Source organism: Topomyia yanbarensis, chromosome 1 (assembly GCF_030247195.1).
Source record: "Topomyia yanbarensis strain Yona2022 chromosome 1, ASM3024719v1, whole genome shotgun sequence".
Taxonomy (NCBI): Eukaryota; Metazoa; Arthropoda; class Insecta; order Diptera; family Culicidae; genus Topomyia; species Topomyia yanbarensis.
Window position 1 is genome coordinate 216,984,665 of NC_080670.1, and position 19,101 is coordinate 217,003,765.

Here is a 19,101-nt window from a genome sequence, read left to right on the forward strand (position 1 = left end):
TTGGTCTTGTACGCATTTGAGTTCATTTTCGAGCTTTTTATTAGCATTGTTTATGCGAACAGTGAATGATATTATGGTTGGAGGTTAGAGATTTAGATCTATTTCTAAAATTCAGCTTTCCGATCTGTATACTTCACATCCTTGCTCTCACTTGAGTACTACGGCTCTAAATTTTCAAATTTTTCCTACCCAGTAATCTCTAGCTAATTGAATGCCGATAAAATGTAAAAAAATTAAAATTTAAATTAAAATTAAAAATAAGCAATGTAAATAGACGAAATTCCAAAAAAAATAAGAAAAACGGTTTATATTGAAAAACAACTCATGCTAAAAAGAAGAAAAATACCCATTTTAAAAAATTATCCGAGTTTATAAACTTTCTGTACCCGATTCTATCAACCCATCATAAATTTAATATTTGATACTGGTAAATGAGACCTACAACCTTACAATTTTAATCAGTTAAAGCTCAACTTCAAGGGCTACTGCACTGCTAGGATGTAATATAGGCAACTTACCCAATTTAGAACCTATTAAAAATAATCGATTTTTTCCAATGCTTCAAAAAACCGAAGTTAAATAATCATGTTTTTTCACATAATATGTTCCCCTGTTCGTCCAACGGACATTCGGTCAAACAACAGTCGACTAAATGACATTCAATGCAAATTACAAATAGCTAACCATAATTCGGTCGAATTGCCGTTTTCACCACAGAGCATTTGGTCAAATTATGTTTGGGACTTTCGGTCAAATGGCGCCGTCGGCCAAATGACCCTTTCGACCAAATGACCCTTTCGACCAAATGGCTCTTTCGGCCAAATGGCCCTCGCGGCCAGATAGCACTTTCGGCCAAATGACGCTTCGGTCAAGTAATGCTATGGTCAAAAAGAATTCGGTCGAGTATCATTCGACTAAATAGTATTCTACCAGGTGTCCCTTTAGGACAAAATAATGGCATTCGATTTTAGAACCTTTTCGGCAAAATTGCATTAGGTAAAACGACATTCGGCTAAGTGGCATCCGGTCAAACAACAATCGGCTAAATAATATTTGGCCAAATTACAAATAGCTCTCGGCCAACCGGAAATCGGCCAAACTACTGTTTTTGCCACTAAGCATTTGGTCAAATTAAATTTGGCCCTTTCGACCAAATTGTATTTTCGGTCAAATTGCCCTCTCGGCCAAATTGCCCTCTACGTCAAGTTGTTCTTTCGGCCAAATTGCATTTTCGGCCAAATTTCCGTTTTAGCCAAATGTAAGTGGATCAAATAACACTCGGCTTAATGGCCCTTTCAGCAGAATAGAATTCGGTCAAACGGCTATCGACCGATTGACCTGAAACCATTAGTAATGTTAATCACAATAACCTGACCCGGTCATAATCAAACACCGGAATTTATATTTTGTGTTTATACTTGATATTCTGAACCCGAATCCGATCTGTAACCTATCCAGTTCGGAATGGGCGTTCTCTGCCCTCTGTAATTATCCTGGACGTTACGAATCAGTTTCGATGCCAATCGAAGCAAAAATTCAACATTTCACAGCAGGATTGAATGTCGAAGCTGCGCTTTTATGCATTTGGTTGAAAATTGATCTTGCCTTTGAACTCTACGGATGAGTTATCACCCAGAAACAATAAAAGCTCTTCCGGAAGTAAAAAATCGAAGTTTATTTGCGGAAACATGAAAATAGGTATTTTAGTGAATGATGTTTTTGTTCAGGAATCACATCCAAGTAACTACTGAACAATGCGAGCGTTCTTTGATAAAAATCAGCTTGCTTTTGTCGTTCGTTACATGACACTCACTACAAACCGCATCAGCGCATCGTTTATTTTCTTACAGTCTGTCATGAAATTCATAAAATTCATAAAATTCATAAAATTCATAAAATTCATAAAATTCATAAAATTCATAAAATTCATAAAATTCATAAAATTCATAAAATTCATAAAATTCATAAAATTCATAAAATTCATAAAATTCATAAAATTCATAAAATTCATAAAATTCATAAAATTCATAAAATTCATAAAATTCATAAAATTCATAAAATTCATAAAATTCATAAAATTCATAAAATTCATAAAATTCATAAAATTCATAAAATTCATAAAATTCATAAAATTCATAAAATTCATAAAATTCATAAAATTCATAAAATTCATAAAATTCATAAAATTCATAAAATTCATAAAATTCATAAAATTCATAAAATTCATAAAATTCATAAAATTCATAAAATTCATAAAATTCATAAAATTCATAAAATTCATAAAATTCATAAAATTCATAAAATTCATAAAATTCATAAAATTCATAAAATTCATAAAATTCATAAAATTCATAAAATTCATAAAATTCATAAAATTCATAAAATTCATAAAATTCATAAAATTCATAAAATTCATAAAATTCATAAAATTCATAAAATTCATAAAATTCATAAAATTCATAAAATTCATAAAATTCATAAAATTCATAAAATTCATAAAATTCATAAAATTCATAAAATTCATAAAATTCATAAAATTCATAAAATTCATAAAATTCATAAAATTCATAAAATTCATAAAATTCATAAAATTCATAAAATTCATAAAATTCATAAAATTCATAAAATTCATAAAATTCATAAAATTCATAAAATTCATAAAATTCATAAAATTCATAAAATTCATAAAATTCATAAAATTCATAAAATTCATAAAATTCATAAAATTCATAGAATTCATAAAATTCATAAAATTCATAAAATTCATAAAATTCATAAAATTCATAAAATTCATAAAATTCATAAAATTCATAAAATTCATAAAATTCATAAAATTCATAAAATTCATAAAATTCATAAAATTCATAAAATTCATAAAATTCATAAAATTCATAAAATTCATAAAATTCATAAAATTCATAAAATTCATAAAATTCATAAAATTCATAAAATTCATAAAATTCATAAAATTCATAAAATTCATAAAATTCATAAAATTCATAAAATTCATAAAATTCATAAAATTCATAAAATTCAAGAAATTCATAAAATTCAGAAAATTCTCAAAATTCATAAAATTCATAAAATTCATAAAATTCATAAAATTCATAAAATTCATAAAATTCATAAAATTCATAAAATTCATAAAATTCATAAAATTCATAAAATTCATAAAATTCATAAAATTCATAAAATTCATAAAATTCATAAAATTCATAAAATTCATAAAATTCATAAAATTCATAAAATTCATAAAATTCATAAAATTCATAAAATTCATAAAATTCATAAAATTCATAAAATTCATAAAATTCATAAAATTCATAAAATTTATAAAATTTATAAAATTCATAAAATTCATAAAATTCATAAAATTCATAAAATTCATAAAATTCATAAAATTCATAAAATTCATAAAATTCATAAAATTCATAAAATTCATAAAATTCATAAAATTCATAAAATTCATAAAATTCATAAAATTCATAAAATTCATAAAATTCATAAAATTCATAAAATTCATAAAATTCATAAAATTCATAAAATTCATAAAATTCATAAAATTCATAAAATTCATAAAATTCATAAAATTCATAAAATTCATAAAATTCATAAAATTCATAAAATTCATAAAATTCATAAAATTCATAAAATTCATAAAATTCATAAAATTCATAAAATTCATAAAATTCATAAAATTCATAAAATTCATAAAATTCATAAAATTCATAAAATTCATAAAATTCATAAAATTCATAAAATTCATAAAATTCATAAAATTCATAAAATTCATAAAATTCATAAAATTCATAAAATTCATAGAATTCATAAAATTCATAGAATTCATAAAATTCATAAAATTCATAAAATTCATAAAATTCATAAAATTCATAAAATTCATAAAATTCATAAAATTCATAAAATTCATAAAATTCATAAAATTCATAAAATTCATAAAATTCATAAAATTCATAAAATTCATAAAATTCATAAAATTCATAAAATTCATAAAATTCAAGAAATTCATAAAATTCATAAAATTCTCAAAATTCATAAAATTCATAAAATTCATAAAATTCATAAAATTCATAAAATTCATAAAATTCATAAAATTCATAAAATTCATAAAATTCATAAAATTCATAAAATTCATAAAATTCATAAAATTCATAAAATTCATAAAATTCATAAAATTCATAAAATTCATAAAATTCATAAAATTCATAAAATTCACAAAATTCATAAAATTCATAAAATTTATAAAATTCATAAAATTCTCAAAATTCATAAAATTCATAAAATTCATAAAATTCATAAAATTCATAAAATTCATAAAATTCGTAAAATTCATAAAAATCATAAAATTCATAAGATTTATAATTTATAAAATTCATCGAATTCATAGAACATTTTCAATTGAGACAGATCTGGCCAGAATACGACATCTTCCTTCGGGTGGTGGTGTAAGCACTTCGTACTGTGTACCTCCCCATTGAACCCAAGTTATAAAGAATAAAAGACCGGCTTGACATCCTCTTCTCATTGATTATCAAGATGATTTTGCAATATTTATTCACAAAAGGAAAAAAATGGATTTAATCAATTCGTGCATGAAGGGTATGTGCGACATGCCAAAAACACGCGAAGATCTTTTTTCACGGCGGATAAATATTTGCTTCCTCGTTAACAGTATCTTGGAGGTCATTCATGACTTTTTTGTAGCCGTACACGTCCGTATCATCATCGTGGACGCTATTTTTTCTTTGCTATCCTTTACTGACCTATCGTATTCGTTCAGTTTACACTTCGTGCTGATCTCTAGGTCTGTGCATAAATAACCTCTCCTGAAAGGATCTAGCTGGTGGTGAAATAGATGTCGAACAAGGTTTGTCATGAAAGACTCCGACTTTTCGTTTAAAACCATAATACATTGAACTCTGTCGGATCTGATCTTTCGGATCAAAGATTTCGAATGATCTGACGCAGAAATTTTCAGCTGTAACAGATATCTCGAAAGTTCGCCAAGAAAAACTCGAAACTGCGATATTCTATAAAAAGCAAGTAAATCAAACGACTGTTGACAAGTCTTTTATTAAGGACTTCTACGTCTACATGCCCGTTCACAACGTTGAGATCGACGGTGTAGTCAATGAGTCGGGTTTGTCGTGCTTGGAGCCATTGAAGCACGGAGTTGGCTGTTTCGAGGACTCTTTGCTCCAGAGAGCAAAGATTTTGAATGGCAATCGCACTGGGCGGGAAAAAATGGCGTATCTTTTCAAAATAATAAATAATAATAATAATAATAATAAATGTTTGCGTCTTTCGGATCTGTAAGAAAAGAAAAATATGCTCAAGAAAGGAGTTACTCGAATTCAACTTGGTTATCAATTTTCATATAAGGCTGATAAAATCGGGGGTAGTCTTCACTGTATTACATTCGGTAAAACGATGTTCGACTAAATGCAATTCGACCAAATCGTATTCAGCCGAATAATATTTCGTCAAATTGCATTCGGCAAGATTACCTTTTCGACCTAATAGCCAATTTGACCAAATAACATTCGCCCTAACGGCAGTTGGCTCAGTGGCCCATGCCGCCAAATGTCATTCGACGAAATTACATTAAATTAAATGGCATTCGTCCAAACAATATTCGGCTAAATGACGCTCAATATACCCGTTCGAACAAATAGTGTTTAAACTAGCCGGAATTAAGCCAAATGGCGTTCGACCAAATAGAATTCGAAGAAAGAGTTAGGCCAAATTGTTCTTTCGGCCAAATGGCATTCGACCAGATGGGATTCGTCCAATTTGGGAAAATTGCATTCTAGCTAACGGTTGTCGACTTGAAACCATTAGTAGAGTTAATCACAATAACCTGACTCAACCATAACCAAACACCGGATTTATATTTTATTTATATATTTGATATTTTATATTTAGTTCGAAATGGGCGTTCTCTGCCCTCTGTAATTATCCTGGAGGCTATGAATCAGTTCCGATGCCAATCGAAGCAAAAGCTCAACATTTCACAACCGGATTGAAATGCCGAAGCTGCGTTTTTATATCATATTGAAGGTATTTTATTGAAATTTGATATTGGAGCATTTGAATGCTATATACATACAAAATTGATGAGTTATCCTCCAGAAACAATGAAAGCTCTACCGGAAGTAAAAAATATCGATGTTAATTTGCGGAAACATGAAAAATGGTATTTTATTGAATGATGTTTTTTCGGGAAGCACATCCAATCAGCTGCTGATTTACAAGGGTGTTCTTTGACAAAAATCAGCTTGCTGTTGCCGTATGTCACAAACAAAACTTTCTGATCCAAGTAGGTCACATTTTTAATAATTTAATTCCAGATTTTGAAGCCTCTTTATGATTCATACTGCCCCAGATGAAAGTTAAAATCTTATTCTGACATAATCGTTAAAAGTACCAATTGTCAACGAAAAGACAAAAAACGATAAAAATAGTTTTTTTTGTTTCGCAATTACCCCTACCCCAGAGCGGCTCTGTTAAAGCTGCGGCGACGGTGTCACTTTGAGCTAAAGTTCAAATTCAATTGACGTCATTCGCCGCAATGTGTTCGCACCGAAGGCATAGCATAGTTTAGCTGATCACCTTGCGCAAACTTGTTGATCTACTACTAATGCGTCGAAGGGAGCTGCAGGGCAGTCTCAGACACAACATCCTTCACCCTGCGACTACCACCGCTTCTGGTGTAGCCAAGCCAAACGCGCAACTGGCGGCGGGTGAAGGCGGCTGCATTTACGCATTTGCACTTTTGCGCGCTGACGTCTGTTGGATGCGGAATCTATGCTACGACAGGTCGTTTTTTGCGGTCAAGCAGCTAAATTTATGCTGTCATCTTCGTTCCTCCTTTCCAATCCGGCCAGCAGCGCAGCTTCAGCGAGAAATTTCTTTTCGAACTGTTTTACGTCAAAACAAATGATCGACTTGTGGTGCGACGAAATCGCAGTTGGCCAGTGCACAGTAGTTCGAATAGCGTTCGTCTCATTAGTGTGGGTCGCGCAGGTAAGCGGTTTTGATTGAACGAGGGGGTGTGTGGAACGGTAGCGCGCTAGATTTCGCTTGGCATTAAATTTAATACGACAGATTAGATGATGGGCACTGGAGGGAAGTTGATTTTCAAGCTTAAATTGAACGTGACTGATGTTTTAATTTGTTCGTTTAGTTTTTGACAATGATGAATGAGTGTCTGGTTGATTTAAGTGTTAAATTCCTCACAGCATAGACCGTCAATGTTTGGAAGTCTCACAACCATCAAAGACAGTAAATCTGAAACGCATTCCACAAAATACCATGCGTCTCCTTCTCCCTTTTAAACGACTCGGATGAGCTGCGGTGTTCAGTTACAACATTAAAACTGACATTAATCATTTTGAACGTGAATTCAAGAACTGACTCTATAAATCTTATTTTTGCCTATCAAACGGGAGAATATATTACCATATTTCGAGCCACAATCTGCCTGCTGAAGGCTCGAGCAATCCTTTCGACGGAACGAGTGGCATGAGCAAAAAATCAGTAATCAACTGTCGCTTGGGTTTTCACTGCCCGCAGAAAATCCGGCTTTTACATCCGACTGACATTTATGCCGACCAGTAAATCACTATCTAATCCATGTTTGACTAAAGTTGACTATTAAACACATACGAACCCACCGAGGGAGGCTTTCAAAAACAAAGTGCAACGTTTTGTGCTCGGGGTGGACATTTGTTGAGCCATTATTTAGTGAGCGATGATAACGTCGGCTGGGGATGGGATGGGGGTCTTTAATACCGAAACGACCACAACGAAAGAGAGCACACAACACAACACAACGAAACACATCGATACAGTTACATACCTCGGAACAGGCAGTGATTGAATAAAGTGTGTTGTTTTGTTCCCGTCTGAGCGGGGATCGCTTGCTATATTCCGATTGTAATCCGTGCCGCATTAGTTCCGTCTGGGATGTAGAATGGGGAGGATAGTAAATATTGTTTTATCGTTTCGACTACTGAACAGAACAGCAAAGAAGTGAGCAGAGGATGAGAATGAGGAAGCTTGTCAAACATGCCTGCCCGGGCTCGACAGTAGGGGGGGGGGGGGGGGGGAAATGTAATAAAATAACAAAAAAACAACGACAGATTGGATTTTATAAGCGATACTCGTAAAAAAAATTCCCGAATAGTTGGGCTTCCAGCACAGTGAGGAAATTGAACGCCCACTTAAATGCTACATGGAATGGTGCTAGGCATAAATGTGACCATTCTATCTTTTCCTCCTTCTCTTCACGATCACCACCGGAAAAGTTTTATTATTGGACAAGCTGCCCGGCGGTAGCTGATGGTGGGAAAAAAAGATCGAAACCAGATATATAGATGGACAGATAGATGAAGCTGTTGCAACAGCGTAACGGTCGGTAGCTTAGTCAGAGTGAGGGTGGCTGGGGACGAATTGATGTGTATATTTTTGCTAGAGATGTGTCTGATTTATGTGTGAAAGTTCAATTTGTGGCCTCATGGGACACATATAAGTAGCTAGTAATCTATTCGATTTATGATTTTTCGGGATCACTTACTCATCATCGAGAAAGTAGTTTCAGTTTTATTATGATTTACTTTTTCTAGTTTGCTCTTTGACGGGAAGTTTTTGTCAGTGACTCTTGCAGAAACCCCGTTGGTTCGTATTTTTTTACTTGCTCTTCGCATCATTCACATCCAATTTGTATCAGAAATTTAATACAATTCAAACATTCCGCCACCACTAAGCAAAACCGACAAAGTAAGCGTTGCTAAATTAATACCCCCTATTACACGTACATATGTCGGTCCCTTTTCCGTTCACTCGCTTGCTAGATTGCGGTTTCGGTTGCTAATCCGATGAAGCCGATGACAGATAATTGTACCATCTGCAACTGTTCTCGGCTGAGCGATATTTCAATCGAGAAGCTGACAGACTGCCAGAAAATAAACGAATTAGCATGGCACTGATGTGGTTTGTAGTGAGTGTCATGTAACGAACGGCAAAAGCAAGCTGATTCTTATCAAAGAACGCTCGTGTAGTTCAGTAGTTACTTGGATGTCCACTCAGGTTTTTTTACGCGAGGCATACAGGCCGCGTAAATGAAAACCGCGTAAATTAAAACCGCGTAAATTTCAAAATCCGCGTAAATGAAGAACGTGTAAATTTACGAATCCTCGTTAATGGAAACCTCGTTAATGGATACCGCGTAAAATAAAAAATCCGCGTAAATGAAAACCGCGTAAATTTCAAAATACGCGTAAATAAAAACCTCGTAAATTTCAAAAACCGCGTAAATGAAAACCGTGTAAGTTTCAAAATCCGCGTAAAAAACCTGAGTGTACTTCCCAAAAACCATCATTCAATAAAATACCCTTTTTCATGTTTCCGCGAATAAACCTTCCCAAAAACCATCATTCAATAAAATACCCTTTTTCATGTTTTCGCGAATAAACCTTGTTTTTTACATCCGGAAGAGCTTTTATTGTTTTTGGGGGATAACTCATCAATTTAGGATTTATACAGCGTTCAAAGGCTCCAATATAAATGTTCAATCAAATACATTCAAAATTACATAAAAGCACAGCTTTGAAATGCCGAACCTGTTGTGATATGTTGAACTTTTGCTCCGATTGGCATTGAAATCGATTCGTAGCATTCAGGATAATTACAGACGGCAATTCATTCCGAACTGAATAGGCTACAGCTCGGATTCCGATTCGGAATATAAAAAAAAACTTTGTTTGGTTATGATCGGCGGGGTTTATGAGTAACGCTACTACCAGGTTCAGGTCAATTGGCCAAGAGCCATTTGATCGAATGCCGTTTGACCAGCTGCCATTTGACTGAATGGGTCATTATGCCGAATACCGTTCGACCGAGTACCATTTGGTCGAATGCTATTCGATCGAAAGGGTCATTTGGCAGAATGCCATTTGTTCAAATGGTTTGTGCTAGAAAGGGTCATTCAGCCGAATGCCGTTTGACCATATACCATTTGGTAGAATGCTATTTGGTAAAATAGTATTTGGCATAATACCATGTGATCCGAATGCAATTTGGACGAATACAGGTTGACCGAATACTATTTGTCTAATGAGCAATAGGTCGTTTGGTCAAAAATAGTGGAGGAATACTATGGTTCTCATATAAAGGCAGGAACCTCTTCTGCAGACATTTAGATCGACAGCTTTCGGCATTTATAGTCCCAGTAATGGTAGACTTCAAACTTCAGAAAAATATTGCTTTCCATACCAGCACTTTTGGACCAAATTTCTCTACTAGAATCTATCCGAATGCAGATTTTTTTTGACGTCAAATGGCAGTTCCGGTCATTCTTTCTCAGCCTTTTTTTTCCAGTGGACACGTTCATAAAAATCCTTGAAAAACGAAAAAAAACAAGACACATCAAAACAAGGAATATATAAATTCCATCAACTGCTGGATTTGTCGCTGCCGATAAGCTTTGAGGGCAGACTTCAACATGCCCCTCCATAGCTCTACCCACTGCCAAAGTCTGGCGGCGACTGAGTTAGCTAAGGAGGCAAACAGTGTTAATAAATATCTCAAGCCTGAGCGCAGTCCACTGGACCTAAAAATAGATAACGAGAAAGATATGGCCCGATCGATGAGAGGGAGAGGTGACGATCTGCTTATAGGAGACATTGGGGTCGATAGGTCAATTAGGAGGTGTGGCGGTGATCACGATACTGTTGGAAATATATGATGATATCATCACAGTTCCTCGATATCGGAGTGGTTAACGCACCTAACTAGAGATTGGGAGATCGAATGTTCGATTCCTGCTTGAGGACATATCTTTAATCAGTGTTTCCAATAAAAGGGTGAATTTTCACCGTTTCTTCATTCGTACCGTTCCGGCCATTCTTTCTCTGTCTGTTTTCCAGTGGACACGCTTTTTAGGCTCTCTCAGTTGAACTTTAAAAATTATTACGAAATAAAATATTCAAAAAGACAAAAACGAAAAAAAAATTCGTATAACGCTACCATAAAATCACGGCTGCGCAACATTTACCCGGTAACAATTTTTGTTTGATCGGTTTGTTTTCTTTATGTATCATCGAGAATGGATCGAGCGTTTGTATCTTGCCGTATTCGATCGCATAGGCTTTTGAATGTCGCGCGTGCTAGCGCTAATGTGACCTTGCATTTATAAATGCTATTTTATAAACGTGTGGACATTTGAATATTCGTATGTATTGTTGAATGATCGCGCGGATCGTGAATAGGATACTTTGTTCTCGGTGTGCGGCTCAAATTTCAGCAGAGAGTGATTTCCCTCATATTAGTAGAGTTCCCGATCATGTCGCCATGAAACGTGCTGTCTAGTAGATATCAGCGTTATGTTTATTAGTTCTAGGACCGAGCGTAGAGACTTCAGGACGATACATGATCATATCAACACGAGTATTTGTAGGATCACGTTTGACATCGCATTTGTAAATTTATAAATGCTATACGGTTCATTTTATCACCGGGGTGTTATCGTGTCTGGGAGACGGCGAACATAAGTATGCGTGGATTATTGCGAACGTCTGTCAAAGATCATCTAGTATATGGTCATTAGAGTGCCCAGAAAAATAAAGAATTTTTGAAAACTAACTCAGCCCACCCCTGAGTCAATTCCTAGTCCCACCAGGAGTACTTGTTCCAAATTTGAAGCAAATCGGACAAGTCTAGCTACCGGACCAACGTGCCTGAAGTTTGCATGGGATTTTTCGACAATTTACATGGAGAAAACCCACTAGCTCGCATTCTCCCTGCTAGGTGGCACTGTGTGCATCGTATTATCACTGTAAGTGAAAATAAGAAAGATAATTTAATTGTCTACAACTTTGTCGAAGACTGCTAGTCAATCCGACTTTGTTGAAAGAAGTTATTAAACTTTTAGCGAAGTGATGTCTGAGTCAGTTTTGCATGGGACCTAGCAGTACATTTTAGTGTATCAGTACTAGGTTCTAACAAACTAAACATTTTTGTGGAATAATGGTTAGATTAAGATGAATAGTATGTTCGGAAGAATTTCAGTACATAATACGAGTTATGTTTTGGTTAGAAAATTTTAGTTCCACCTGTGACCGCATAGATGGCGCCAACACTAACTTTTCTACAGAGAGAGATAGAATATCAAAATATTTGGAAGAATTACTGCAAAATTCTTGTTCTACAACTTTGTAGAAGACATCTAATTTCTATCTCTCCCCGTTGAAAAGTTAGTGTTGGCGCCATCTATGCGGTCACAGGTGGAACTAAAATTTTCTAACCAAAACATAACTCGTATTATGTACTGAAATTCTTCCGAACATACTATTGAGCTAAATCTAACCATTATTCCACAAAATTGTTTAGTTTGTTAGAACCTAGTACTGATACACTAAAATGTACTGCTAGGCCCCATGCAAAACTGACTCAGACATCACTTCGCTAAAAGTTTAATAACTTGTCTTGTTCGAGTCAGATCGCTTTGCAGTCTTCAACAAAGTTGTAAATAATAGAATTATCTTCTTAAGTTTCACTTTTGGTGATAATTTGATGTATACAGTGCCACCTAACGGCGAAAATGTGCGCAAGTGCGTTTTTTCCATGTAAATTGTCGAAAAATCCCATACAAACTTCAAGCTCGTTGGTCCGGTAGCTAGACTTGTTCGATTTGGCTCAAATTTGGAGCAGACACTCCTGGTGGGACTAGAAATCGACTCAGGGGTGGGCCGATGGGGGTCATTTTTTTTTTCTGTCACTCTAATGGTCATCTTCGGGTGGCCCACGTCACGCCTGTATGCATTTTTCGGTTAAATATTGATCTATAAAAGACCGAATGCCGACATAGTACCTAACCTTGATTCGAATAAGGCACATATGGATATGGCCTAAGTTTGTGATCAGTGTTGTTGGATAATATGTGATTTGCATTCTAAGTCTGGTAAGAAAGAATATAATTGGTTTTCTAGATTCTCACGGTACGAACTATTGGAAATATATGGGGAAAAATTTCTTCAAACAACTTCTCCGTACTTCGACCGGATTCCTTTAGGGAACTCCGAGCTAGTATGGGATGCAAATCAACGTATCTCGTATTTTGGCACTTCCGTGAGGATAACCTTTGTGTTCACCTTCAATAACCGTTCCACCTACCGTTTAGAATAGTACGAGTTTGTTCAAAGTCAGGTGCAGTGGTAATTCGCGTAGTAGAGGAAATTTTCACTTCTGTAGCTCTCTCATTTCACTGCAAAGCCGGGGAATCGGTATTGTACTGTTTGTGCAGTGGATAGAAGGCAAAGCAGTAGAAATTTATTGCTTGCTTTATTGACAGCTATAAACGAGCAATATTATGCTTCTGATGTAGGTTGTATTAAAAGCCAGACTGAAGTAGATGATATCTTGACGATAAAGCTACGCACACGAGGCGACAGGACATACGCAACAAAAAAATATTCACGGATTTTGTTCTATCTATTCCAACGCGGCAACAGCAACAGCGTTGGCATAGGTAGAACAAAATCCATAGTGAATATTATTTGTGGCGTGTGTCCTGTCGCTTCGTATGCGTAGCTTTATCGTCAAGTTATCATCTACTTCAGTCTGGCTTCTGTGTTTGAATTGAATGTCTTCGGCATTTTCGATTCAATTTCGATGATTAAAATTTCGTTGGACGCAAAACTAAATGTTTGTTCGTATGATCGTTAGCACAAGGATGGCGATTTTCATATCGTTGTTCCGAAATCGAAACAATTACCTGTCACGTGAAATTTGATTTTATCCATTATCAATTATTCCGTTCGTCATCTGTGTCTGTACGACCTATCTTGAATCCTTAAATTCACCTTAAGACCGCTTCGTCCGACAGAGATGAGCTATCGTAGTTCTCACCAAACTTCTTCGTTTTACTGCCTCTTAAATAATAATGGTGGAGGAGGAGGACACGGAATTCATTTGGGTTCGCAGTTTTATGAACTATTTAGGTTGACCAATTTCAACAGCTGTAAAAAGCAAAATGCTCGACAGATAATTATGAATCTACACGTCTGCCTTTATTTGGCGATGCAAGATGTTCAAAAATGTAGAATGGATATTTTTCAATCCACCTCTGCTGTAGATCCGATGATAGAGTCGAGATTTAACGTTTCAATTATAATTAAGTCACTTACGTAAATGATTTCTCTGCAAGATTTTTTATCTACTTCAGACTTAAAATACTCTAGAAATTTGAAGATTGATTCCTATATAAAATAAGATTCGAAAACAAAACAAATCACAGAACTGAACGCTCACAGCCGACTGTGATGACAAAAATACAGACTAATGTTGATTCATTCGAGAAGCACCATGCGTCTCCATTGGTAGTCAATTTATGGAGACGCATAGTTGCTAACGCTGAATCCTTTCAGTACAAAAAAAAAATCAAAACCCCCACCCGAAACAAAACTAAATCAGAAAGCAAACATCCAATTCTACGTTTCAATTTAGTTTTTTTTTGTTAGAGTTTGCTTACGGTTCGCTCAATCCATCCGGCGTCTTGTCGGTTTTCTCCTGGTTTGCCTGTTGGGCCTGCTGCCTCCGATGGCGCTGATGACGACCATCATCGCCCAATCCGTAAAGGCCCGCAACGGCTGCCATTTTGGCATCCCCTCCTTCGACTACTTCGCTTTACTGTTCCCCAAACCTTCTTCTTCTTCTTACAAACTTCGTATAATTAGGCTACTTTTCGCACACGGTTTGCTTTGTCTTGAACCTTGTTCCAGCAGACAGCCCTCCGGCCATCGAATGCCAGAGTTCTTTTCAATGTAACAACTAACGTTTCTCACTTTGCTATTGTATTACAATCACCAGCTGGGCTGCATGTGATTGGTAAAATTTCCTGAACATAATTCGGAAAGCGCACCCGAGAGAAAACGGCTCTCACTTACCGGTGTGCTATCCTACACGAATTCCATTATTGCATTTACAGTTTGACTGGTTTCTTCTGTTTTCTTCTGGTGAACAGTTCACTTTTTAGGTAGCCGGAGCCGAGAATTTAATTCACGCTGGAGTTGTTCGCACACATACACAAACACAAATCCACGGGGAGTGTGGGGGAAACCAAAAAAAAAAAAACTAACGTGAGCACCTGCCGTTGGGATCAAGCACCGGTTACTCACTGATTGTACGGATCCCCTCCTCGTTCTTCTGCTAAATCTGTTTCTCAGCTTGTTTCATGCTACGTGATTTTTACGTTAGCATCGTTCCACTCGTGTTATTTTTTTCTTTCGAACATTGCTACAAAAAATAAGTGATTCACACTTTAGCTTCACCGTCTGCACCAACAATATGTACGAAAAAGACGTAAAAAACCGAGAAAAGCCCTTAGCTAATATTTTTGCATTCTCTTCTACCAAGAATTTATACTTATTGATATTTTAAAGCTTTTGGTTACACTTTGGTTTTGCACTTAGTTAAACAAACTTATTGTGACGTGTTGCGAGCTCAGACCATTTCGAAAACTGTGTGTGTGTGTCTTTGTGTGGGTGTGCTTTTAGTTGTTTGCTATTCTGTGTGCCTTTTCAGGCTCTACTGTGTAACACTACGAAGCACTCATTTTACTTTGGTTTGGACGGGAAAACTTGGCTGTCTTTACCAGGTTCGATAGTAGCTGAAAAAAGTGCAATTCTCTTCAATTCTATGGCATTCTTCTTCCGCGCTTCCTTTGCGTGTGCACGTCGGCGTTACATAACAATCTTTTTGCTGCTGCCGCCGTTCCTCTTTGCATCACTTAGTTGCTGATGGCCACCATTGGGGCTACTACGGACAGCAGTGCTTAGAACCGGATTGCTACGATCCATCTTATTCACGTTCACCATCACTGATAATAATAATTCTTCTACCTCTTCCTCGCCTGCTACTGCTGCCGTTGCTAGTTGTGACTCAGCAGCCACGAAACTGCTGCGACCGGCTACTTGGACCCCGTTCTTCATAATAATTCCACTTTGCTTCACTTTTCTTTTTCTTCGCTTTTTGGTAAAAGGCAATTGAATAAAATGTGGTGTAGATATTTATCACAGATTTTCTGCAAAACGAAGAGAACGCGATCAGAACCACTAAAACTAGCTCCACTCTAAAAGTCTCATTCCAGCACGGTTAGTCCCCATTCCAAAGGGAAGGCGCTTCACAAAGTACCAGTGTGAACCAGTTGAAAGAACAACGCCTCCGAGAGCCGGTCCAATGCCAAGAGCTTCTTTTAATTCGTTTCGTTTTTTTTGCTTGCAATCGAAACCGGCGAAATTTACTGAGCTTGCCTGCCTTTTGCGCTGTGAACTAGATTTCGGGGCTTTACAGTTTTTTTCCCCTCCAACCCTTCAGGTTTAGTGCTTATTTCAGACCGCGCTGCTGGATAGATTCTGGTGCAGTAATAAAGGCCACTAGGGCGAACGTGTGCCAAAAATTGCATCTGCTGTCGTACGGCTTTTTTTAGCCTACGATGTGATATGGCACCAAACTATGGCAATACCAGTCAGTGGTGCAACATTTTAAGTTGGGGTTAACTTCTAGCGGAAACTATCAAGCAGGCCATGGGATATTTTTATTTTTCAAGCAGAAAGAGTATATGACATGCTTGTGTGACCGAACGAAGACGGAAGGGACACTTTGTGTCCGAAAATAAAGCTTCTCTAGGGTTGGAGGCCTTCTGCGGTCAAAAGCTGAGACTATGTTAGGTTTTCAAGAATGTGCTTTTGTCAGTGAATTTAAACGGTATCTTCGATGTTGAATTTTTTAAACATTTTCGTTGTTTTCTAAATTCACAACGACTAACTTGCTGCTTCAATCCCGAAACAGCAAAACTCGTACAATTAAGACCACATTGTTAATTGTAGTGTCTGATGGAAGAGCCATGATAAATTTAATCACATCCTCGCCGAGCACTCAAAGTCCTACTCAGTTTGACACGCCGCGTGAAGCGGCAAGCTAAGCAACCACCGCTTTTCATCAGCCCTATATTCCCACGGCCCGAAATCCACCCACGCGTAGAAAATTCAACACCATCAGTTACAGAAGATGCCAAAACAAGAACATTTCTCCTACACGTCCCGCAGACAGCGCCGGCTTTTGCACTTCCATGCCGCGCAATGAACAAAGCAACCCTCGGTGTCTCGGTCGTCGTATTTCATTCTGGAACTACACAAATCCCTGCTGCAGCAGGCGAACAGTGCAAGCATCTTCGTCTTTCTGCCGAATACTCCTTCTTGCATCGTAGAAGGCTCTTTCTTTAATATTTCATATCACATACGCATAGAACGGATGGTGGATGGGAACGGTAGATGAAATCTCATTTCTCACACTCATATGCCGTACAATTTGCCAGGCTTCTACTAGGAAGAGATCACGTGCACACGTAATGTTTGCTTTGTTTGAGACAGAATTCAGCCTAATTCCCACCTGTGTGCGGGTGCGTAGGTTTCGTGATACAATTCTCTGTTGAAGAATTACCCTGCAACCGGTCGCAAGCGACGTACCCTGTTATTTCAGTAAACCATTGCCCCCGGGGACAGAGTTCGTATTCCGGAAATTGAAGCAAAGCAAAGTTACAGTAAAAAGTGATGCCAGTTAAAAAAGTGGAAGTGAAAAAAAACAAACAAGTAGTAGGCGAGCAAAGTTATGAGCACCCTATCAATTGGCCCGTAAAAAAATAAGTTTTTTTTTCGCAGGTAGTGCGTTCCAGTTGGTTTCACTAAACATGCTTCGTCGTCGGTTTTTTTTTGCCCCATCCTCCGTAAAATGCTGTTCTCAGAGAGTGATGTTTTTTTTCTGACAGCGGTTTTTAGAAGCTTCGGATTTTCTCGAAGCGATGGGCGGTGGGGTTAAGGAAGCAAGACTACGAACCAGTGGGAAAAGACTCACTGAATGAGAATGAATGGTGTGCGTATTCTATTTTATCGAAATAGCTAGGAGGTATGTGCGTGGCAAGAATAACTAATATAAGAGGCATAGTATGACGTGATTGGTAGATGGGTAGAGGGGGGGGGGGGGTTGTCTTTGTGATGATACCCCGTTGTTGGAAAGTTTTTTTTTTCTCCTGGGACAGAACCGCAAGCCATAGTGCACTGCGATAGGTTTTCATCCAAGACGATGTCGAGAATGTTGCATGTGGTTTTACGCATTTTAACCTTAAATATAAGCTTGCTATAAGAAACTTCTCAAAAACTTTTAGCTCGGATCTTCTCAACTATAAAATATATTATATTACCTAAAGTACGTTTCAGATAAATCGGCAAACAACCATAACACTCTATCGCGCATGAAGACATACAATTAGTAGTATATTATTATTATTTATCCTCAAAGAACGCACTGTGCCTATGAGGATCAAATTGACACGTGTCAATTCTGTCAGCAGATTGTTCACTATGGAACACCACATGCGAATGCGATTATAAAACCTGTTTTAACTCACCTAGTGGTGCAATTGTGTCTATCTCATTTCTCTAAACTATGATTCTATGGCTGATTATATTCAATATAATTGTGGTGGTATACCTGGGAGGTGAAGGCTATGCGAAAGAGAAATGGGAATGGGTCTGTAGGATGGGGTGGTACTCTGAAGGGGCTTTAATGGGTTGAGGTGTTGTTTATTTATTTATAGTTTTTAAGCGAGATTACGGTAAAAAAGAGACAAATTTCACGACAAATATCGTCTATAAAATTGTTTTTTTATTTAAAATAATGGAAATTCGGTACACTGAAGTTTTCTTACACGGTTTTTGCGTGGTTTTTCTACGATTTTTTTTTTCACGCGGATTGCACGTAAAAAACCCCTTATTGGAAAACTCGCGTAAGAAAACCGCGTTAATTAGAAAATCCGAGTAAACAAACCTCATTAATTTTAAAATCCACGTAAAAACTGCGTTAATTCGAAAATCCGCGCAAAAAAAAACCCTCAGCAAAAGACTTTTTGGAAATTTGCGCGGATATTGCAAAAATATTCTAAGTCCTTTTGAATGCAAAAGACTTCGAAAATTTTCGGAAAGATGGAAGAGACGGGTCTGGATGACTCGTTATGACCCGCATCTCAAT

General features: G+C 36.3%; 1 protein-coding gene across 8 annotated transcripts in view; it reads right to left on the minus strand.

The window, feature by feature from the left end:
• The window catches only part of LOC131692995 (potassium voltage-gated channel protein Shaker), a 234,920-nt gene that overhangs the window by 78,380 nt on the left and 137,439 nt on the right, over nt 1–19,101 (minus strand). For 3 of the 8 annotated variants that reach the window (XM_058980480.1, XM_058980467.1, XM_058980470.1), the window contains exon 2: nt 14,549–16,099. The exons of the other annotated variants lie outside the window; for them this stretch is intronic. In XM_058980480.1, coding sequence (XP_058836463.1) covers nt 14,549–14,673 — 125 coding nt within the window. In that variant the 5' untranslated portion in view covers nt 14,674–16,099. The remainder of the gene's footprint in view (nt 1–14,548; nt 16,100–19,101) is intronic. 8 annotated transcript variants of the gene reach the window in all.